The sequence below is a fragment of the Narcine bancroftii genome, chromosome 3 (genome assembly GCF_036971445.1).
Source record: "Narcine bancroftii isolate sNarBan1 chromosome 3, sNarBan1.hap1, whole genome shotgun sequence".
Classification (NCBI taxonomy): Eukaryota; Metazoa; Chordata; class Chondrichthyes; order Torpediniformes; family Narcinidae; genus Narcine; species Narcine bancroftii.
The window spans coordinates 154,141,378-154,166,259 of record NC_091471.1 but is presented as its reverse complement, the minus strand read 5'-3'; the positions used below and the strand labels follow the sequence as shown (position 1 = coordinate 154,166,259).

Genomic DNA, 24,882 nt, shown 5'->3' with positions numbered 1-24,882 from the left:
TGTTCTGGCTGATTTAGCCACTATTGGATCTAGACAGAAATTGAAGTCTTCTCCAACCAGTATATTTTGTAAAAAAAACATACCTTTCATAAAGGCTTCATCATAATTTGGTGCATAATATGTTCATAAATGTCCATGATTCTACATAAATTTTACAATGTGTCATTACAAACCTTATGACTTTGTCAGTCAGTGTCCCTTCTATTATTATTGGTATATTTTTATTAATTAGAATCGCCATTCCTCTTGCTTTTAAGCCAAATGAAGATGATATTACTCCTCCCACCCATCCTCTTTTTAATTTAGCTTGTCCCAATTTGGTAAGATACATTTCCTAAAGAAAGAATATATCTATCTTTTAATTTTTTAAAAATGTGTCAAGACCTTCCTCCTTTTCACTCCACTGTTTATTCCATTAACATTAAGTCTAATAAATGTTAAAATTATATCCATATTGATTTGATAAACAAATATTGTTTAACAATAAAAACCTTTTTGATTGTTTAAATAATAGTGATCTTTCCCTTTTAAAAAAAAAACACTTGCGACGTTCCTGCCCTGATGGTGACATAAGCAGGAAATCCCGAAAGCCTGTGAAAAAAGCCCATGGAGTCTCTCCAGGAAGAAGAACCCTCCCTTTAGTGCCATCTTTTATAGATATTCTTTTTTCTGGGTACCATTCTCCCCTTAGAATGGCATCTCCACCTTGCTACTACTGTTCCAAAATTTTATCTCTTTTCTCAGTTCTCTGTGAACATTTTCAAAATAAATACAAGACTTTTTTAAAAAAAAAACCATCTTTTACTTAGTCCCATTGTAAACAGTCTTTCTCTTTGGCAACCTTATCTTTTTCATCAACCCTGCAGGAAGTCTTCCACCTTGTTCTTAGTCTTGAAAAATCATTGATTACCTTCTGCTTATCTGTTTATCATCAATTATTTCAAGTTTTTGGAACACAGTTGTCTTTTTACATCATCAAACTCTTTTGTTTGCTTAATCAAAATAGAAATGAAATCTTGGGAAAATAGCACTTTTTCGTGGTCATTCTTGGGGGGACCATTGTTTTTCTTAGAGTATTGATATGCTTCTCCCAGAATTGTCTTATCAGGACCAGTCATGGTCACTGATCTCTAGCTCTCTTGGGTCTGAGGGTCTGGTGAGCCCTTTCAAAATGCAGTTTTTCTCTGAATTTGTCTTCTCCCAGCACTTGCAGGATCCATGTTTTGAGGAAGTTCTTCCCTCAATTCCTTCTTTCAGTCCAATAATTTGGATATTATTTTGACTGCTAAAATTTTCCATGTGGTCGATCTTGTCCAGCAGACCTTGTCTGTCCAACTGAGAGCTTTTAGCTTATCTTGTGTTTTTACAAGTCTACTGCTTGGGTCATTCTTTCCATTAGGTCTTCAATGATTTCTTTAATATCAGTCGTGTCTCTCATTGCATTTTTAATGCCAGCAAATCAGATGCTTGAGTTTTCCATTTTATCCAGGATGATATTTAGTTCTTGTCTCGACTCCCCAGTTCTACCAGGGTCCGCCAGTCCCAAGGTCACTCTTGCACCGCTCTCTTTTGGGCTTTTGCTCGATGTTCCTGGCTGAATTCATATTTTGAATATTTTATTTTTCATTTTCCATCAATAAACAAGGAAACAATATCACAAACTTAATGTACAGATATCCCCCAACAATGTACTTGTAGTGATGTTCCCCCCACCCTAGTTTTGTTGGGGTGTGGCTACATTTGTGCTCCCTTATACGCCATATTTTAACAAAGGTGCTGTATCAGTTTCTAAGGTTGTATGTGATTTTTATTTCCATGGGAATATAGCTATGCATCTCTGTAGTCCATCTACTAATAAGAAGATTAGTAGATCTTCTAGTTGATAACTATGCATTTTTATTTTGCTATGGACAAAGCAATAAATACAAAGAGAATTTGGAATTTTTAATTTATCTCTTATGTCCATGAGGTTTCCCAGGGAATACATCGTTGGGTCTGGCGGAAAGGTTACTTTCGTTATCCTGGCCAAGTCCTGCCAAAATGGGGCCATCTTTGTGGAGAACCAGGTTGCGTGAACAAATGTTCCCAGTTTCACTCCATACCTGAAACACACCTCCGACACTTCCGGTTTTGCCTTGTGAATCTTTTGTGGTGTGAGGTAGAACTGGTGCAGAAAGTTATATTGAACCAGTCTGTATCTAGAATTAATCACTTTGTCATACTGTTTCTGCACCAGTCTGACCTGCATCTCTCAATTGTGATGTCAAGGTCAGACTTGTCTCTCTCTTGATCTGTGTAGCCCTCGCTAAAGGTTTTCACCTTGGAGTACCGAGTACATTCTTGAAATGAATTTGGGTGTGTTTCCTAGTCAAAGCATTCCTTCCATCTGGCTAGGTGTAGGCAGGGGTCATTGTAGGGCCCCACCTATCCCTTAGAAACTATCTTAACTGGAGGAAATAGTGAGAGGTCCCATAAGACAAATCATATTTATCTTAAAGATGCTTGAAGGACATAAGCTGTCTCCTTTCGTAGCAGTCCTCAATATATCAGATCCCCTGCTGATGCCATATCTCCAGGATTTTATTGTCCAAGTTCATGAGCATCAATTCATTATAAGTCAGTGGCACCTTTGGCAATAGTCCCACTTTCTCTCCAATACACTCATTATATAAATTTTCCAGATTGCTATTAATCTTGATTCTAAGGTGGATCTCCTATCTGCCAAATGAAATTACTGTTTCTTTGGTTTTCTTTATAGTCAAATTTATTCAGTGGCATGATCTTGCATTTTTCTTTGTTTGGCTTTATAGTCTGATATTGCTCCATAATCCTCCAATGTGGTAAGTAGTCTTGGTGAAGACTCAACTGGGTCTATTACGTACAGCAACTCGTCATCTGCCATTGGGTGGCAGTCTCTTCAATCTGAGGCGCTTGCAAGCTCACACCAAGACACAAGAGAAACTTGTCCGTGAACTACTCTTTGCAGACGATGCCGCTTTAGTTGCCCATTCGGAGCCAGCTCTTCAGCGCTTGACGTCCTGCTTTGCGGAAACTGCCGAAATGTTTGGCCTGGAAGTCAGCCTGAAGAAAACTGAGGTCCTCCATCAGCCAGCTCCCCACCATGACTACCAGCCCCCCCACATCTCCATCGGGCACACAAAACTCAAAACGGTCAACCAGTTTACCTATCTCGGCTGCACCATTTCATCAGATGCAAGGATCGACAACGAGATAGACAACAGACTCGCCAAGGCAAATAGCGCCTTTGGAAGACTACACAAAAGAGTCTGGAAAAACAACCAACTGAAAAACCTCACAAAGATTAGCGTATACAGAGCCATTGTCATACCCACGCTCCTGTTCGGCTCCGAATCATGGGTCCTCTACCGGCATCACCTACGGCTCCTAGAACGCTTCCACCAGCGTTGTCTCCGCTCCATCCTCAACATTCATTGGAGCGCTTTCATCCCTAACGTCGAAGTACTCGAGATGGCAGAGGTCGACAGCATCGAGTCCACGCTGCTGAAGATCCAGCTGCGCTGGGTGGGTCACGTCTCCAGAATGGAGGACCATCGCCTTCCCAAGATCGTGTTATATGGCGAACTCTCCACTAGCCACCGTGACAGAGGTGCACCAAAGAAAAGGTACAAGGACTGCCTAAAGAAATCTCTTGGTGCCTGCCACATTGACCACCGCCAGTGGGCTGATATCGCCTCAAACCGTGCATCTTGGCGCCTCACAGTTTGGCGGGCAGCAACCTCCTTTGAAGAAGACCGCAGAGCCCACCTCACTGACAAAAGACAAAGGAGGAAAAACCCAACATCCAACCCCAACCAACCAATTTTCCCCTGCAACCGCTGCAACCGTGTCTGCCTGTCCCGCATCGGACTTGTCAGCCACCAACGAGCCTGCAGCTGACATGGACATTTTACCCCCTCCATAAATCTTTGTCCGCGAAGCCAAGCCAAAGAAAAGAAGAGCTGCCCCTGAATCCCATTATCTCTGGATCTTTCCTAATGCCATTGCCAATGGTTCAATTACTAAGATGAACAGCCCTGGAGACAAAACACAACCCTACCTGCTGAAGGGGAATATTGGTGATATATGTCCATTTGTTCTGACTTTTGCCTGTGGATTGTCATAGTGTTCTTCTCCAATTAATAAGCGTTTGTCCAATTTTGAATTTTTCCAATACTTTAAACGAAAAGGGCCATTCTAGCTGATCAAAAGCCTTCTCTGCATCTAGTGCGACTATTATGGTTGGATCTTGTTTTGCTTGTTCCAAATGTATAAATGTTGAATAATCTGCTTGGGTTGTTAGCAGAGTGCCTCTTCCTAATGAAGCCCACTTGATCTGGATCTATCAATTTGGGAAGGCATTGACCCAGCCTATTAGCCAGTGCCTTGGCTATTATTTTGTAATCTGTATTTAATAGGTCTGTATGAAGATGACTTTAATGAGTTCATGCTCTTTTTGGGTATCGCCATAATAATAACTGTTGAAAGAGATCCCGGTAGAATCTGTGTCACTGCCACCTGGTTCACAATGCCCATTAACAAAAGTATCAGTAGGTCTTTGAATTCTTTATAGAACTCAGGGGGAAGCCGTCCTCTCTCAGAGATATGTTTATTTGTAATGTTCCCAAAGCCCACTTAATTTCCTCGCTGGAGAAGGGGGCATCTAATTCCATCCTGTCCTCCTGAGCCAATTTTGGCAACTCCATCCCAGCCTACAACTCATCAATTTTATCTAAGTCTCCTGGTGCCTCAGCTTTATTTAATTTCTCATAAAACAAGTTTTAAAGATATAATTTATTTCTTTTGGATTATATGTTACTGAGTCTGGACCTGATTGAACAGCATTAATCGTCCTTGAAGTTTCCTCTGCTCTCAGTTGCCATGCCAAAATTTTATGAATTTTTTTTACTCAACTCATAGTATCTTTGCTTAAACATAGAAACATAGAAAATAGGGTGTAGAAGTGTGTTATTTGGCCCTTCAAGCCTACACCACCATTCATTATGATCATGGCTGATCAGTACCCAGATCCTTCCTTCTCCCCATACCCCCTAATCCCAAATCTAACCTACACTTAAATATTGACAGGGAACCGGCCTCAACTACTTCCTGTGGCAAAGAATTCCACACATTTACCATTCTCTGAAAGAAGAAATTTTTCATCATCTTAGTCCTAAAAAACTTCCCCCTTATCCTTAAACTATGGCCACTGGTTCTGGTTTTTTCCAGCATTGGAAACAATCTTCCTGCATCCAGTCTGTCTAAACCCTTAAGAATTTTATGTTTCTAAAAGATTCCCCCCTCAGTCTTCTAAATTCCAGAGAATTATAATGAATTCCCTCCCCGGTATCAGCCTAGTGAACCTTCTCTGCACCCCCTCCAAGGCAAGGATATCCTTCCTCAGATAAAACTGCCCGCAGTACTCCAGGTGTGGTCTCACCAAGGCCCTGTACAGCTGCAGTAGGATCTCTCTACTCCAATCCTCTCGATATGAATGCCAACATACCATTCGCCCTCCTCAGCGCCTGCTACACCTGCACCCCCACTTTCAATGACTGATGCACAGCCACACCCAAGTCTTGCTGCATCTCCCTTTTTCCTAAACAGATACCATTTAAATAATAATCCTCTTTCCTGTTCTTACCTCCAAAGTGGATAACCTCACATTTATCCACATTAAACTGCATCTGCTACGTCCTGGCCCACTCGCCTAACTTGTCCAAATCACCCTGCACTCTCCTCGCATCCTCCACACAGCTAAACCTGCCACCCAACTTCATATCGTCTGCAAATTTTGAGATATCCATTGTGTGTGTGTGTGTGTGTGTGTGTGGGGTGTGTGGGGTGTGGTGTGTGTGTGTGTGTCGTAAACAACTGCGACCTCAGCACGGAGCCCTGTGGTACCCCACTAGTCACTGGCTGCCATTCTGAAAAGAGCCCATTTATTCCTTCTCTTTGCTTCCTGTCCCTCAACCAATTCACCTTAATACCATACCTCCTATATTGTGCTCTTTAAGTTTATACGCTAGTCTTCTGTGCGGAACCTTATCAAACATCTTACTAAAGTCCAGATATAGCACATCCACTGGTTCTCCCCTATCCACTCTACTGGTTACATCCTCAAAAAGCTCTATTAGATTCGTCAGACATGATTTCCCCTTCACAAAACCATGCTGACTCTGCAATGATACCACCACTTTCCAAATGTACTGCAATTGCATCTTTAATAACCGATTCTAGCACCTTCCCTACTATTAATGTCAGGCTAACTGGTCTGTAGTTTCCTGATTTCTCCCTCCCTTCTTAAAGAGTGGGGTTACATTGGCCACCCTCCAATCCTCAGGAACTAATCCAGTATCCAAAGAGGTTTGAAACATTATCACCAATGCATTCACCATTTCCTGGGCTACTTCCTTCAGCACTCTGATGCAGTCTATCTTGGATTGCAAGAGCATTTTTTTTCCATTCTGTATGTTTGCCGAGTGTTGTATTTATGTTTCTTTATTTTCAAGTTCCTGATATTTCTCATTCAATCCCAGGTTTTTGTATTCTTTTTCCAGTTTTGTGATCTCCTGTTCCAGTGTCCCCACCTCAGTTAAATTATTTTTATTACTTTTGGTACACAAAATTATTTGCCCCCTTAGATAGGCCTTTAGCGTGTCACAGATTCAAAAGTTATTGTTAGTTGAGGGACAATTTGTTTCACAAAACAGATGAATTTGGCCCCTTCTAAAAGTACAAAAGTCTGGGTTTTTCAACAGCGTAACACCTATAAGCATTTGCCTGTTTTTCAGGCATTGTTATTTGCAAGGTCAACGGTGAATGGTCTAATGCTACCCTTGCTAGATATTCCAACTCAAGCACTCTGCCTTCCAACTGGACCAAAACATTAGAAAATAATCAATTTGGATATGAGTCATGGGACTTTGAGTAAAATAAATAGTCCCTAGCCTGTGGGTTCCTCTGCCTCCATATGTCTATCAAATTTAGGCCTTTCATAAAGGCCAGAGTGGTTTTTTCCACCTTGGATCTCATCAGTATTCTTGTTGTCTTATCTAGAATAGGGTCCAGTCAAAAATGTAGATCTCCTCCAATAAATGTATTCTGTTTTCTTTCTGCAGCCCTTAGAAAGGCATTTTGCATAAACTGTTCTTCATCAAAGTTTGGTTCATAGAGATTCGGCATTGTCCACGGTTCTAAAATAACTGGCAGTCTTACTATTACAAATCTTCTGGTTGTGTCTATAGCTTCACCACTCACTACCACTGGAACCATTTTGTTCATTAAAATAGATAACCCCTGCCGGCCTTAGAGTTAAAGGAGAAAGAGAACACCTGCCCTATCCAATCCCTTTTAAGTTTGTCATGCTCCTTTTTTTGTTAAATGAGTTTTCTGTAAAAATACTATATATACTCTTTTTAAGGTGAGCCAGGACCCTCCTCCTCTTTATGGGACTGTTTGGGCTATTCACATTGAAAATAATAAATTTGATAGTCTTCTTCAATTGTATTTCTATGTATTACCTTTTCACCTCCATAGCACCCCCATTTGTTTGTCTTGTGTAGCATCCTTTTTGTGCCTCTCCATCATCCATGGTCTCTCCACACCAACGACCACATCACCCATGAAAGGAAGAAAATTAAAATGATAAAGCCTTCCCATCTCCCCACAAGGAAACCTAGACAAAATAAAATAAACCATTAAACCCCCCCCCCCCCCAAAAATCATGATTAATGAACAAAACATTCAAAATCTTCCTGTCCTCTGTTTTGGCGCCTCTCCCTTTCTTCCTGTGCCACCTTCCCTCCTATTTTGAGTCTCCTCGTGTGCCATCTTTTCCCACGCCCGGTCAGATCCGCAGCCTTGCGTAGCCCCATTCTGCTTCGAGCTCCCATTGTTTTTTTTCCCATTTATATATTTTTGAAACGGGGGAAAAAAATTACCCTCCACTCCCAAACATCTTTATAAAACTCTATCAAAACCCAAATAACTGTATACAACAGCATCAATAGTCTTATTTGTTTCCGTAGATCAGTGCTATAAACTCTGTAACATTTCCCCCCCCCCCCAATCTTTTGTTTAGTTACTCCTCCATTCATAGTTCTTTTCAGGGGTTCAGTTCAAATTTACATTCTTGCAGGTTTTACACTTTTCTGGTAATTCACAGGTGCATATCAGCCTCCCGTGGCTCTCTGTGATTAGTAAGAGATTGCTTAAGGTAGTATGTGAGTCGGAAGGGAAGGTTCAGAACCACTGCTCTAGACCCAATAGTTACTGAAATATTTTGCTTGAGAAAAATTATCATTGGCCCATTTTCTTAGGAGTTGTGAACCCACGCACATAATGAGTCAATCAGGTACGATTAAAACAGTGGTTTTCAACCTTTTTCTTTCCAGTCACATACCACCTTAAGCAATCCCTTACTAATCACAGAGCATCTATGGCATAGCGAACACTTAAAGAGGTATGTGAGTGGAAATAAAAAGGTTGAGAACCACTGCTCAAATATAATCATCTAATAATTTAAAGATTTTTTTTTAAAGTTAATGGAATAGACAGGGATTTTAAAAAGATACTGCAGTCTTGGCATTACTTTCATTTTGATGCAATTAACCCTTTCCACTAGAGTAATCAATAAGTCTCTCCACTTCTGTGGGTCCTCTTCTATCTTCCCTAAAAGAGGAACATAGTTTATACAGATTTTGTAAATTGTTATCAGCTGCTATTCCAATATATTTTATTCCATCCGTCTTCCATTTAAATTTACTTCCTTTTTGGTATCTTCCGTATTCAGAATGTGTCAATGTATTATCTCACTTTTTTTTCCATATTTATTTTATAACCAGATATTCTTCCATATTTTTAGAGTGTTCCTTGTAATTTTTCCAGAGATTTATCCGGGTCTGATAGATATAGTAGCACCTCATCGGCAAGTAGACTAATTTTGCATTCTTCTTGTCCAACTTTGAAGCCCTTTATTATTATCCCTTCTTATTATACTCGTCAGTGGTTCAATTGTTAAGATAAAAAGCACGAGGGATTGGGGGCATCCCTGTCTGCTCGATCTTCTCAAGGGGAACACCACTGACGTCTGACTATTGTTTAAAATTTTAGCTTGTGGTTTATGATATAAAGTTTTTATCCAGGTTATAAATGTTCTGCTTATGCCAAATTTTTCTAGTGTTTAAAAAAGTGTTTCCAAATTGTCAAATGCTTTTTCCTTTACCAGGGAGACTGCAATACATGGATTCTGTTTGAATTTTGCTAAGTGTATTATATTAAATAATTTTCCTAGACAATTTGAGGAATGTCTTCCTTTAACAAACCTGTATGTATCAATTTTAGTAGATATTGTCCTAATCTATTAGCCAACACTTTTCCTAGTATCTTTACAATCAGCATTTAACAGAGAGATTGGTCAATATGACGAAGTTTTTAATGGGCCCTTGCTTTTTTTTAGTAATACTGTTACCAAACAGTTGAGAATGATTCCATTAAAGTGATATTTTTCCATATCTTCATGGAATAATTTTGCTATTTTTTGGTTTGTTTAAATCCTAGACAAGCCCACATTATCCCATCTGCAATGGTAATATTTTTGGCACTTGCATTCTAGTTCGAGGCCAGGAGTTGTCAAGCATTAATAAATGTTCAAACTGCTAGAGATCTTAACTTAGTTATAGTCATAGCTTTCACTGACGTTTTTGGCAGTTAGGGTATGAAGTTTTTTTTTTGCTTGTGCACTCTTGGCTCATGAAGATGCTTTGAAGTTGTTGCTCTCTCAGAGAGTTGACCTCGAGAGGTGCCAACTTCTAATGACTGTTAGTTTAATAGGCTGAATAACTTGGTGGCACCACCGGGTTGAAGAACATCAATAAAAGGTATTGCTGATGAAGAAGCACATGAGTTGTAAATCTTCCTAACAATATGGAAATATAATTCCCAGCAATTTTGGCGGAAAACTGACTGCTGGAAGCTGCATTTGTGTTTTTTTTCTTTAAATTAATCCTCAACTTGTCTTCGGTTTTAATTGGGCTGTTGAACTGCAATTGCTGAATTCATTAATCTGGATGAATAGAGTAGAAAATGGCCTGATGATGCCAGAATTTGTGCTTGTATAAACTGACTAAATTATACCTTGGATGAGCAGAAAAGTTCTTTTCAGATGTAACTATCTTGGAATTATACATGATTAAAGAAATACTTTTATCTCTTTTGGTTCTCTTTCTCCTGGAGACCGGGCAACACTAATGGCAATTCTTCGTCTGGCAGGTAGAGGGCAATTTTATGTAATATTGCATGTTATTTTAACATTACTTTATTTGACAATAAAATGAATCTTGATCTCTAAGTAGGGCAGAAATTCCCAATAGAATAGGTTTGAGTTTTCTTCCACATTAACTGCTGATTCTTCTTTCCAAGGTATTTCTGACCATGAATGATATTGGAGGTGCTTGGGAATGGAGTATCTTTAAACTGCACTTGTTGGCTCAAAATGATTCCAGACATTGAATGCAACGGGCAGCCTTTTTTTTTTTTGCCACCTACATTTAAAAAGCATACGTAATGGTCATTTCATTTCCAGTGACAAAGAATTTGTTCGGGTTCTAGCAATTATTGTGTGACTTGTTCTCACTTTGTTCGTTTTAGATTGGTCACAGTGTTCAAGCTACCGAAAGAAAATAGACACACACCGAGAGCAGTTCAGTTTATACAAGTCTTTATTACTAAATCTAAAGCTGAATTCACACTACAATATGCAAGCCCTTCCCAATTATACTTATCAATGCCTGGACTGGTCCCAACTGCCAAAGCGAGGCGACGACTGCACACTTGTAGTAGTTGTCTGGGCGCCGACTGGTAGCAGCTTCTCCACCTCCCCGGACCGGGATGTCGGTTTGGAATCTTGAAGTTCTTCTTCATGGTGGAAGTTGGATAATGTCTACTGATTCATTTGCATCCCTGGGCCTCATGGTGGAATTTAGATTATGTCTTCTGATGCAACTGCATCCCTTCTTTCATAAGCTGGTCTAAATCCTCCATTACACTTGGTCTCTTTTAAGTGAAATATTTGAAAATGTGCATAAAGAAACTAACTTTTATTCAAGAGTAACAACAGTCACTTGAGCCATTGAACTTGCTCACCTTTTAAATAAGCCGATGATTGACCTTTCACCTCAAATTCCACTATCCCAATTTCTCTTGATTCTTGTGCTTTTTAAAAAAGAAAGTCTATTAATCTTATTTTTCAATATATTTTACAACTAAGCATCAGAGATGTTTGTGGGAGAGATTCCGGAAAATATAACCAGGTGAATGAGGAAATGTATATTTTTTTGAGCCCTAAATGGATCATTCCATTCTAGACTCTCCTTTGAACGGAAACGCCTTACCTGCATCTATCTTTTGAAACTGCTTAAAAAATCTTCTGATTTGTTAAGATAATACCACTTTATTCAAATGAATCTTCATTACAAGGTTTCCTGCAATTCTTCTTCCTTCTTCTTTGGCTTGGCTTCGCGGACAAAGATTTATGGAGGGATAATGTCCACGTCAGCTGCAGGCTCGTTTGTGGCTGACAAGTCCGATGCAGGACAGGCAGACACGGTTGCAAGGGAAAATTGGTTGGTTGGGTGTTGGGTTTTTCCTCCTTTGTCTTTTGTCAGTGAGGTGGGCTCAGGAGTCTTCTTCAAAGGAGGTTGCTGCCCGCCGAACTGTGAGGTGCCAAGATGCACGGTTTGAGGCCTTATCAGCTCATTGGCGGTGGTCAATGTGGCAGGCACCAAGAGATTTCTTTAGGCAGTCCTTGTACCTCTTCTTTGGTGCACCTCTGACACGGTGGCCAGTGGAGAGCTCGCCATATAACACGATCTTGGGAAGGCGATGGTCCTCCATTCTGGAGACGTGACCTACGCAGCGCAGTTTGATCTTCAGCAGCGTGGATTCGATGCTGTCGGCCTCTGCCATCTTGAGTACTTCTTTTTTTAATTTTTTTATTTTTCACACCATAAATCACATTAGCCATGATATACACTTTTTCTTTTTCACACATATACAGTGACTTTTTCTCCCCCCCTCCCTCCTCCCAAGCCACCCCCCCCACCCCCCCCCCTCTCATCCATTTTAGGTATACAATCTAGGTTGCATTAAACCAGTCAGACAATGTTGTCATTCAACAAAAATACACCAGAAATTCTACTGAGTCCATTCTTTTCTTTCCTTCTCCTTCCATCAACTTAGGTAATGTTTGTCCCCGGTAGGTTTTCGCTATTGTATTTAATATAAGGCTCCCATATTTGTTTGAATATTTCAATATTATTTCTTAAACTATATGTTATTTTTTCTAATGGAATACATTTATTCATTTCTATATACCATTGTTGTATTTTCAAATTATCTTCCAATTTCCAGGTTGACATAATACATTTTTTTGCTACGGCTAGGGCTATCTTAACAAATCTTTTTTGTGCATCCTCCAAATCAATTCCAAATTCTTTGTTTTTTATGTTACTTAGGAGAAAGATCTCTGGATTCTTTGGTATATTGTTTTCTGTTATTTTATTTAATATCTGATTGAGATCATCCCAAAATTTTTCTACTCTCTCACATGTCCAGATTGCATGAATTGTTGTTCCCATTTCTTTTTTACATCGAAAACATCTATCAGATACTGTTGGGTCCCATTTATTTAACTTTTGAGGTGTAATGTATAGTCTGTGTAACCAATTATATTGTATCATACGTAGCCTCGTATTTATTGTATTTCTCATCATTCCAGAACATAATTTCTCCCATGTTTCCTTTTTTATCTTTATATTTAAATCTTGTTCCCATTTTTGTTTAGTTTTACCATTTGTTTCCTCATTCTCCTTTTCTTGCAGTTTAATATACATATTTGTTATAAATCTTTTGATTAACATTGTATCTGTAATTACATATTCAAGGTTACTTCCCTCTGGTAAACTCAAATTGCTTCCTAATTTATCCTTCAAGTAGGATCTCAGTTGGTAATATGCCAGCGCTGTATCTCCAGTTATATTGTACTCTTCTCTCATTTGTTCAAAGGATAAGAATCTACTTCCTGAAAAACAATTTTCTATTCTTTTAATCCTTTTTTTTCCCATTCTCTAAAGGAAAGGTTATCTATTGTAAAAGGGAGTAGCTTATTTTGCGTCAATATTAGTTTTGGTAATTGATAATTTGTTTTATTTCTTTCTACATGAATCTTCTTCCAAATATTGAGGAGATGATGTAATACTGGAGAAGTTCTATGTTGTACCAATTTTTCATCCCATTTATATAATATGTGCTCAGGTATCTTTTCCCCTATTTTATCTAATTCTAATCTCGTCCAGTCTGGTTTTTCCCTTGTTTGATAAAAATCTGATAGGTATCTTAATTGTGCGGCTTATAATAATTTTTAAAGTTTGGCAATTGTAAGCCTCCTTGTTTATGCCATTCTGTTAATTTATCTAGTGCTATCCTCGGTTTCCCCCCTCTCCATAAAAATTTCCTTATTATTTTCTTTAACTCTTTGAAGAATTTTTCTGTCAGTTGTATTGGCAATGCCTGAAATAAGTATAATATCCTTGGAAAAATGTTCATTTTAATACAGTTTATCCTTCCTATCAGTGTTAGTGGTAGATCTTTCCAATGCTCTAAATCGTCCTGTAATTTTTTCATTAGTGGATTATAATTGAGTTTATATAATTGGCCTAGATTTTTGTTTATTTGTACACCTAGGTATCTTATTGCCTGCATTTGCCATCTGAATGGAGATTCCTTCTTAAATTTTGAGAAATCCGCATTATTCATAGGCATTGCTTCACATTTATTTATGTTTATCTTGTAACCCGACACTTCTCCATATTCCTTCAATTTCTTATATAATTCTTTTATTGATAGTTCTGGTTCTGTTAAGTACACTATAACATCATCCGCAAATAGACTGATTTTATATTCCCTGTCTTTTATTTTTATTCCTTTTATATTACTATCTAATCTTATCAATTCTGCTAGTGGTTCTATAGCTAGCGCAAACAATAAAGGTGATAGTGGGCATCCCTGCCGCGTTGACCTGCTTAAGTTAAATTGCTTTGATACATGTCCATTTACTGTCACTTTCGCTAACGGTCCCTTATATAATGCTTTAATCCAATTAATATACTTCTCCGGTAAACTGAATTTTTGCAATACTTTGAACAAATAATTCCATTCTACTCTGTCGAAGGCCTTCTCTGCGTCTAAAGCAACTGCTACTGCAGGTGCTTTATTTCCTTCTACTGCATGAATTAAGTTAATAAATTTACAAATATTGTCTGTTGTGCGTCTTTTTTTGATAAATTCAGTTTGGTCTAGATTTACCATTTTCGGTACCTGTTCTGCTAATCTGTTTGCTAATAGTTTAGCTATTATCTTATAATCTGTGTTTAGCAAAGATATTGGTCTATATGACGCTGGTGAGAGTGGATCTTTCCCTTGTTTTAGTATTACTGTAATTATTGCTGTTTTACATGAATCTGGTAAGCTTTGTGTTTCATCAGTCTGGTTGATTACATCCAGGAGGGGCGGAATTAATAAGTCTTTAAATGTTTTGTAGAATTCTATTGGAAATCCATCCTCTCCTGGTGTCTTATTATTTGGTAATTTTTTTATTATCTCTTGTATTTCTACTGTTCCAAATGGTTCTGTTAATTTATTTTGTTCCTCTATTTGTAGTTTTGGTAGTTCAATTTTAGTCAAAAATTCATCTATTTTCCCTTCTTTCCCTTCGTTTTCAGTTCGGTATAATTGTTCATAGAATTCTCTAAAGTTTTCCTTAATTTCTTTTGGATTATATGTAATTTGTTTGTCTTTTTTCCTTGATGCCAATACCATTTTCTTAGCTTGTTCTGTCTTAAGCTGCCATGCTAGGATTTTGTGCGTTTTTTCACCTAGTTCATAATATTTCTGTTTTGTCTTCATTATATTCTTCTCCACCTTATATGTTTGTAATGTTTCATATTTTATTTTTTTATCCGCCAATTCTCTTCTTTTAGTTGTATCTTCCTTCATTGCTAATTTTTTTTCTATGTTTACTATTTCCCTTTCCAACTGCTCTGTTTCCTGATTATAGTCCTTCTTCATCTTGGTTACATAACTTATTATTTGCCCTCTAATGAATGCTTTCATTGCATTCCATAGTATAAACTTATCTTCCACTGATTCCGTATTTACTTCAAAATACATTTTTATTTGTTTTTCAATAAATTCTCTAAAATCCTGACTTTTAAGTAGCATGGGGTTTAATCTCCATCTATACATTCTTGGAGGGATGTCCTCTAGCTTTACCGTCAATATTAAGGGTGAATGGTCCGATAGTATTCTCGCTTTATATTCTGTTTTTCTTACTCTATCCTGCATACTAGCTGATAACAAAAATAGGTCTATTCTTGAGTATGTTTTATGTCTAGCCGAGTAGTATGAGTATTCCTTTTCTTTTGGGTTTTGTTTCCTCCATATATCCAAAAGTTTCATTTCTTGCATTGATTTAATTATAAATTTGGTTACTTTGTTCTTTCTGTTAATTTTTTTCCCCATTTTATCCATATTTGGATCCAAATTCAGGTTGAAATCCCCTCCTATTAGTATGTTCCCTTGCGTAGTAGCTACCTTCAAAAAGATATCTTGCATAAACTTTTGATCTTCTTCGTTAGGTGAATATACATTAAGTAGATTCCAAAACTCCGAATATATCTGACATTTTATCATAACATATCTCCCTGCTGGATCTATTATTTCCTCTTCTATTTTAAATGGCACATTTTTACTAATTAATATAGCCACTCCTCTTGCTTTTGAATTATACGATGCTGCTGTTACATGTCCTACCCAATCTCTCTTTAATTTCTTGTGCTCCAATTCAGTTAAGTGTGTTTCTTGGACAAATGCTATATCAATTTTTTCCTTTTTCAGTAAATTTAGTAGTTTCTTCCTTTTAATTTGGTTATGTATTCCATTAATATTTAAAGTCATATAGTTCAGCGTAGCCATTTTATACTTTGTTTATCTTCTCTTTCCGTTTTTCCATCATTACCTTTCCTCCTTTTCCATTTCTGTTTTCTTATTTTCAACTCTTTATAAGACAACATTCCTACAACATCCAACATTTTCCTTATTCTCCTATTTAAAACTTCTTTATCCCCAATCTCCCCTTCCCCTCCTGAGTTGTCCTTTATCCCTTGTCGGACAACCACATCTCCCCTCTCCATTTGGGTTTGCGAATCCACTCGCAAGCGTCAACTGATTTTGCAGTGACCGCTATTTCCCCCCACACAGCCCCCCCCAGAAAAGATTTCACTTTTCATATGTAACAAAGGTCACTCTTTTAATTCCCTCCTTATTCTCTCTATTCCATTACCTTCCCTTATTAATTCTTGTCTATACTATCTATATTTTCCTCTTAAGTACAGATGCATTCACGTATGCACATTGTCTCTATTCACTCTTATACCTCTTTACCCGCATACATATCAATTGTGATAATTTTTACTCTCATTACCCGTCTTCATCCCTCAGTCTATTTTTGTCTTTACCCACATACATATCAATCGTGATCATTTTTACTCTCATTACCCGTCTTCATCCTTCAGTCTATTTTTCTAATTGTTCTGCAAATTTTCGTGCTTCTTCTGGATCCGAGAATAGTCTGTTTTGTTGTCCTGGAATAAATATTTTCAATACCGCTGGATGCTTTAGTATAAATTTATACCCTTTCTTCCATAAAATCGCCTTTGCTGTATTGAACTCCTTTCTCTTCTTTAGGAGTTCAAAACTTGTATCTGGATAAATGAAGATTTTTTGCCCTTTATACTCCAGTGGTTTGTTGCCCTCTCTTACTTTTTCCATTGTCTTCTCCAGTACCTTTTCTCTTGTAGTATAGCTTAGGAATTTTACTACAATAGATCTTGGTTTTTGTTGTGGTTGTGGTTTAGAGGCCAATGCTCTATGTGCCCTTTCTATTTCCATTTCTTGCTGTAGTTCTGGACATCCTAGGGTCTTAGGGATCCAATCTATTATAAACTCCCTCATATTCTTGCCTTCTTCATCTTCCTTAAGGCCCACTATCTTTATGTTATTTCTTCTGTTATAATTTTCCATTGTATCTATTTTTTGAGCTAACAGTTCTTGTGTCTCTATCGCTTTTTTATTATATTCCTCCAATTTCTTTTTTAAGTCTTCTACCTCCATTTCTGCTGCTACTGCCCGCTCTTCCATCTTGTCCATTTTCTTTCCCATTTCTGTTAAGGTCATATCTATTTTATTCATTTTCTCTTCTGTGTTGTTTATTCTTTTTCTTAAATCATTAAATTCCTGTGTTTGCCATTCTTTAAATGACTCCATGTATCCTTTAATAAGAGACAGTACAACCTTTATCTTGCCTTTCTCTTCTCCTATTTCACTATACTCTTCCTCTTCCTCTTCCTTTGGGTTGGCCATCTGTTGTTTCTTTGTGGCCCTTTTCTTCTCTTCTTTCTTGTTTCCATTGTCTTCTGTGTTCTCTTCTTGCTGCAGGTGTTCTGCAGCTGTCGTTGCCGGCTGTGGAGATCGACTCCCCAGCTGGTCCCCCCTCCCGTCGTTGTGTTTTTTTTCATGCGCATGCGCGGTTGCGCACTTTTACACAGCTCAGCGAACCATTTTTGTAGTCCACTATCCACCGACCTGAGGGAGCGGGTTTCTCTCTCCACCGCGGGCCTCTTCGAACAGGTAAGGCCTTCACCTTCTTCCTCCGTTGTCTTCTCTTCCTCTCTTCTTACCGTTGCTTTCGATTTTTCTTTTTTTGTCGCCATCTTCTTTCCACCTTTATACTCACTTTTCTTTAACTTTTATTTCTGTGCCTTTGTGTTTTCCTTTGTTTTTCCCGACTTTTCTGGAGAGGGCTGGAGTTCACCGTCCGGCCACTACTCCATCACGTGACTCCTCCTCCCATCTTGAGTACTTCGATGTTGGTGATGAAGTCGCTCCAATGAATGTTGAGGATGGAGCGGAGACAATGCTGGTGGAAGCGTTCTAGGAGCCATAGGTGATGCCGGTAGAGGAACCATGATTCGGAGCCGAACAGGAGTGTGGGTATGACAACGTCTCTGTATACGCTAATCTTTGTGAGGTTTTTCAGTTGGTTGTTTTTCCAGACTCTTTTGTGTAGTCTTCCAAAGGCGCTATTTGCCTTGACGAGTCTGTTGTCTATCTCGTTGTCGATCCTTGCATCCGATGAAATGGTGCAGCCGAGATAGGTAAACTGGTTGACCGTTTTGAGTTTTGTGTGCCCGATGGAGATGTGGAGGGGCTGGTAGTCATGGTGTGGAGCTGGCTGATGGAGGACCTCAGTTTTCTTCAGGCTGACTTCCAGGCCAAACATTTTGGCAGTTTCCGCAAAACAGGACGTCAAGCGCTGAAGAGCTGGCTCTGAATGGGCAACTAAAGCGGCATCATCTGCAAAGAGTAGTTCACGGACAAGTTGCTCTTGTGTCTTGGTGTGAGCTTGCAGGCGCCTCAGATTGAAGAGACTGCCATCCATGCGGTACCGGATGTAAACAGCGTCTTCATTGTTGAGGTCTTTCATGGCTTGTTTCAGCATCATGCTGAAGATAATTGAAAAGAGGGTTGGTGCGAGAACGCAGCCTTGCTTCACGCCCTTGTTAATGGAGAAGGGTTCAGAGAGCTCATTGCTGTATCTGACCCGACCTTGTTGGTTTTCGTGCAGTTGGATAACCATGTTGAGGAACTTTTGGGAGCATCTGAGGCGCTCTAGTATTTGCCAAAGCCCTTTCCCACTCACGGTGTCAAAGGCTTTGGTGAGGTCAACAAAGGTGATGTAGAGTCCTTTGTTTTGTTCTCTGCACTTTTCTTGGAGCTGTCTGAGGGCAAAGACCATATCAGTAGTTCCTGTTTGCGCGAAAGCCACACTGTGATTCTGGGAGAACATTTTCGGCTACACTAGGTATTATTCTATTTAGGCATTTATCTTCTTCCTTAGAGAAGAGTGAAAACCCTTACACTTTGGTCCTGTTATGGTCTCATCAAGGTCATACATTATTGAAGCAAGACTACTTTCAATCATATGCCAATACAGCAATTTTTCCTCTTGCTATATTTCCTTGTTAACTTGGGATTTATCTGAATTCCTCATTTCTCTCAGTTAAGTTTAAAAAAAAAAAAATCATGCATATGGTTTTCTATTTTACCTTCCAGCATGGCTAACTTCACATATGCTCACATTTTTTTTCTGTTAACTCATTTAATGCCCATAGGTCACTTTGGAAGTTCTTCATTTTTTCCTCTTATTTCCATCCAGATTTTTGTATCAAGATGGTTAAATTTGGTCCTGCATCAAAGTCATGCATTCATATTTTAAACATGTTATCCACTCTTTGCCAATCCACAAACTCCTTATTGTACTGCTTTTTGCCTATTGATCAATGCACAATCCATGCCACTGTTTCAAGTCCAAATGCACTTTGAAAATCTCACTCAACTGATTTTTTTTTCATGTTTAGCTGCAAACTTGGAAATCTTTTAAAATGGATTTATTGAACATTGCTTTACATTTGTTACTCCCTATTAAATCTGACTCTCTCCTTCATTTCTGTTAATAGAAACTAGTAATTTTCTTACATTTTCAGGAACTCAATATCCCTCTCTGTAACTGGATTCTGGACTTTCTAACGGGAAGACCAGTCTGTCTGGGTCAGTAGCAGAATGTCAAGCACCATCACTGGTTATGTCCTCAGCCTGCTCCTGTTCTGACCCATGACTATATCATCAGATCCAGCTCCAACAATGTCATCAAGTTTGCAGATGACAACAATAGTTGGCCTCATCAGCAACAAATTTGAGTCGCAGTACAGGGATGAAATGGAAAATCTCGTGACATTGTGTGAGAATAACAACCTGAGTCTCAAAGTGGATGAGATGAAGGAGATAATTGTGGGTTTCAGGAGGACCAGGAATGATCACCCTCCACTACATATCAATTACTCTGCAGTGGAGAGCACCAAGTTCCTTGGAGTTCACTTGTATAGTGACATCGTGGACATACAACATCTCCTCGCTGTCAGGAAGACTTAACAGCCTGAGAAGACTGAAGTAGGCAAGGCTGCCAGCCACCATTATGTCACCCTTCTTATTGATTAGGAGCTCTATTGCAAGCATCCTGGCTGACTGCATCAGTGAAATGGATTGGATGTCAATCCACAGGACCATAAGAGTGGCAGAGAGGATCACTGGAGTCTCTTTTCTTACACCACCCCTCCCCTCCCATTGACATGATCTAGCGGGATTGTTGTCTGAAGAGGGCTTGCAAAATTATTGAGGATCCCTTCTCCCTTCCACTTCACACACAGCATCTTTTAGCTGCTGCCATTGGGGAAGTGATACTGGAGTCACAGCCAGTACCACCAGGCTGAGAAAAGCCTTTTTCCCATGGGCAATGAGAATGCTGAACAACCAAAGAAAGTGCTCACACTAACCATTTGAGACACTCATATTTCTGAAACAATATTTATTTATCTGTATGTCTGAATACTTGTCCAGCATATGCATTGTTTGTATGTGTGCATTACGTCCAATTGTGTGTTTGCATGTTTTGCACTGAGGACCGGAGAACGCGGTTTCGTCGGGATGCACTTGTGCAATCAGATGACATAAACTTGACTTATTTTGGATTAATCAGCTTAGTTTCCCTCTGCCTTTTTTTTCCCCAAAATGATTAATCACATTTTCTGCCTTCAAAGCTGCAGAGGCCATCTTAAATCTAGGGAATTAATAAGATCAAAATCAATTGATCTGCTATAACTTGCCATTTCTGTCTTTGGATCCAGAAGTTATCTTTATGAAACCACTTAAGGTCCTCATTTTCATTAAACCTCTAATACCCCAGTATTTCCACAGTATTTTTGTGATTTTTATTGTGAAGACGAGAACACAAAATTTTTGTTTGTACTGTTTATTTATTTCTCATTATAACTTCTCATCAAATGGAAGGTGTTTATTTTCACTCGCCATATTAAAAAAAATCTATAGTCTTAAAATAAAATTACAAGCAGTTCTTGTCTCTTGCTAGTTTATTTTCATTCTACTTTCAATCAGTTTATTGGTTATCCAAATCATAAAATCCTTCCTTGGATTTTTAACTCTATCCACTAAGTATAACTTTTTTAAAGACTGTAACGGGCCATTTCGGCCCATGAGTCCATGCTGCCCAATTTACACCCCCAGTACGTTTTTAATGGTGGGAGGAAACTGGAACCCTCGGGGGAAAAGTCATGCAGACAGCTTGGGCTTCGAATCTCAGTTCTAATTGCTGGCAGAACTTTTTTTGGACGTACAGCACTCTAATAGGCCATTTCGGCCCACTGGTCCATGCCACTCAATTTACACCCAATTAACCTACACCCCCGATACGTTTTGAATGGAGGGAGGAAACCAGAGCTCCCAAGGAAAATCCACACAGACACAGGAGGATCGTACAAACCCCTTCTAGATAGTGTGGGCTTCGAACCCTGGTCCTGATTGCTGGCATTGTAAAGGCGTTGTGCTAACTGCTATGCCAACCGTGCTGCCCATTTCAATTACTGTAGAGGGATAGGATTATCATATTAAGAGATTTTAACCTGGCAAGCTTCACATTCTTGCCCCTTCACATCAGAAACTTGGGAGAATGTCTATGGAAATTCTATTTCTATGAGAAAACCCAGAACACAAAACAAACCTTTTTTAAAGAAATGAAATGTGATGGGAATAAATAGAAATGGAGAACAACATCAATCATCAAAATATTTAAAATAGAGATCCTTGATCACTGATCCAGTACATGAAAGTACTTTTGCCAAGTTGGCATGGTATATTGTCCCAAAACAAGCCCTTTGGCCCAACCTATCGATGCTGACCGAGTTGTCTCCCTGGGCAAGCTCCATTTGCCTGCATTCACCCCATATCCCTTGAAAAGTTTCCTATCCAAGTGGCTGTCTAAATATCTTTTATATTTTACCATTCTGCCTTTATGGTGTCCTCTGACAATGTATTCATCTTATCCAGTGTTGTACGTTTTGAGTAAATGAGAACAATGACCATTGTGTATCCCAGACATGCTAATTTGGCTGCAACTGAACTATATTGGAGTCTGAATTGAAAAGTGACTGACCCAGTTAACGTGAATAACAAGTGCTTATTCTGCAGAGTTGTGATTGTGACCAACTTGGCTCAGAAGGGAATTGATTGTTATTAATGAGAATTTTGAAAAGTTTTGATGATCCTCAAAGTGTGAGATCCTGAATCCTTGTGTGAGCTCCAACGCTAGAGTTTCTTAGAATTACAGATTATTTGTTGGCTGATCTGGATCCTTCAAATATGGCTGTTTTTATAAAAAAAAAAAAAAATCTATTTTCATTTGTTTCCTCAGAATGACATCTATGAGTGGTCTCGGGATCACCGGGTACATCACAAATACTCAGAGACCAATGCCGACCCTCACAATGCCACTCGTGGGTTCTTCTTTTCTCATGTTGGCTGGCTGTTTGTTCGTAAACACCCAGATGTGGCGGAGAAAGGAAAGAAGCTGGACGTCAGTGACCTCCTTGCTGACCCTGTTGTTGTGTTCCAGAGAAAGTAAGCACTGTAGAGTGTGGTAATATATTGCAATTCTGGATACTGTTAATGACAAACACTAAGGATTTTCTTTTGAAGAGATTTTACTCCAGTAAGTCCAAAATGTAACCTGGTGTCATTGGATTATCTGCAGATAGGGCTCTCAAAGTGTTTCCCTACCCAAAGTGATAGACTTGATGGTATTCCTCATACAAAAACAACAACAAGCAAGTTGTATTACAAAGCTATTTTTAGAAAGTAACTTTTGGTCAGTTGGTTCTCATTTCAATTATTTCACTTTAGTGTAGGGAATCTGACCCATTCATAACTTAACCTATACCTGACTAAGGACCCAGACCTGAAACATTAGTTACTTTTCACTTCCTATCGATGCTGAATGACCTGCTTGAGTTTTTCCAGCACATTTATGTATTGTGGTTGACCCTAGCATCTGCAGACTTTCCGTTTAACTTTAACAGTCAGATCCCATTCCTTAGTTGGTACATTGGGGACATTGATGGACATATGAGTGTCTACAATTGTATGACATGACCAGGTTTGTGAACAGCTGTAACATATAGATGTTTCCATGTTAATGAGGTTGAAATTTTTAATATACTGTCATTTCAGATGTGCATTGTCTGCTGCATTTGGTGAAAATGTAAAGGATGATGGATATCCTTTATTAAAAATTTCCATCAGTTCTCTATTTTGCAATAAAGAATATCAAATGACCTTGACTGAAGAAGAAATGTGCTATTTTGTTAATATTCCCAAAACTCTAATGTTAGCTTAGCTGTGCAGTTTGTCTATCAGGGCAGTGCTTCTTGGAAGTTTGATTACTCTCTCTTGTGTTTGATGCTTATTGTTGGAAGCGATCAGTGATCACTAGTCTATGATACTCATCGACAATAAGGAAGGCCATTTTATGTTGATATCAAGTATAACAAAGCACCAGTGCAGACCTTTTTGATATTAGGCCTGTGGAGCAATAGTATCTGTGGGGAATTATGCCATTCATGTCAATTCTTTCACTGCGCTTCCTTTATCTTCTATGTTGGTAGGATTTTTTTTCCATCTGTTTGAACCAGTTTATTGTCTGAATGATCTACAGAGGAGCAGTCTTGAGACATTGTCCTCCTGCCAGACAGCTGCTGACTTATTTGGATGCAAGCCTTGACCAAGTGCATTGATGGGCTCTGAAATTAGATGACTTCACATCCAAGCGGTTAATTTGGTTATTCTTTAGTTTGTTTAGCTCTCTTTCTTTCTGTTTTCCCTTAGAATTTCCAGCGCCAGCAGCTTCCTTTTACTTTCTGAATTTCATCTTCACCTGATGACAGCAGAATTCCATCATGTCAAATGGAATATTGAATAGTGGTCAGGATCAGCAACTCTGGCTAATTCCCCCCCTCCCCCCCCCCCCCCCCCCCCCCCAGTAGATAACTTAATGCACATTGGGAATGACATGCGAGATGTTGCTACTTCCAAAAATAGTTGTCCAAAGATAAAAGTTTCCAATACCTTTTGCATAGCATCAAATGTCAGGAATTATGAAGGTGGACCTTTGCATGTGATATGCTGCAGTGCTGTCAGATTGCAGGCCTGATGGGAAGATTGTTATTACCATGAAGGGGCGGGATGCTCTTCACACTAGTCAGTAGAATGTTCACGGGCCACTTCTCACAATGTTGAAAAGAAACACGGATGCTGGCATCTTGAGTAAACAAAGAATTGTTAGAGGAATTCAGCAGGTCAAACAACATCCACGGGGAGTAATGGCCAGTCAGTTTCTGGTGTGAACCCTTTATCAAGACAAAAAAAATGCTGCTCACTTTTCTTCATGGAATTCAAAAGATCAAATCAGACTGGGAAGGGGGTGGGAGTTGATCATTCAGCTGCTATATTGATACAGGTTCCAGCTTTACAATTGAAGTTATCAGAGGCTGTAACAGTTTGGGCGATGGCAGTGAAATCATTGCCAGTTATGGGTCGACTTAATTTCCTTCTGCTTATTTCACTGGAAAACACAACCTGGTTTAGTATTCAGCAAGCAGTAAATTTGATACCGTTGGTCAAAGTTAAAATTGTCCTTATTACTCTGGTATATTGTACTTTTCCCGAATATGATGAATTTTTTTTTTCAAAACTTAGAGCTATGCACTTCCTTTCTACAAAAAGCTCTTGTGTCCACATGTACTGTAGTCATTTTCAGTTACTCACCAATTACTGATTTCATAA

At 38.9% G+C, this 24,882-nt stretch overlaps 1 protein-coding gene across 3 annotated transcripts in view; it reads left to right on the top strand.

Moving 5' to 3' along the window:
* The window catches only part of LOC138757704 (stearoyl-CoA desaturase 5-like), a 93,925-nt gene that overhangs the window by 35,774 nt on the left and 33,269 nt on the right, over positions 1–24,882 (top strand). For all 3 annotated transcript variants that reach the window (XM_069925429.1, XM_069925430.1, XM_069925431.1), the window contains exon 3: positions 22,457–22,662. In XM_069925429.1, the coding sequence (XP_069781530.1) occupies positions 22,457–22,662 (206 nt within the window). The remainder of the gene's footprint in view (positions 1–22,456; positions 22,663–24,882) is intronic.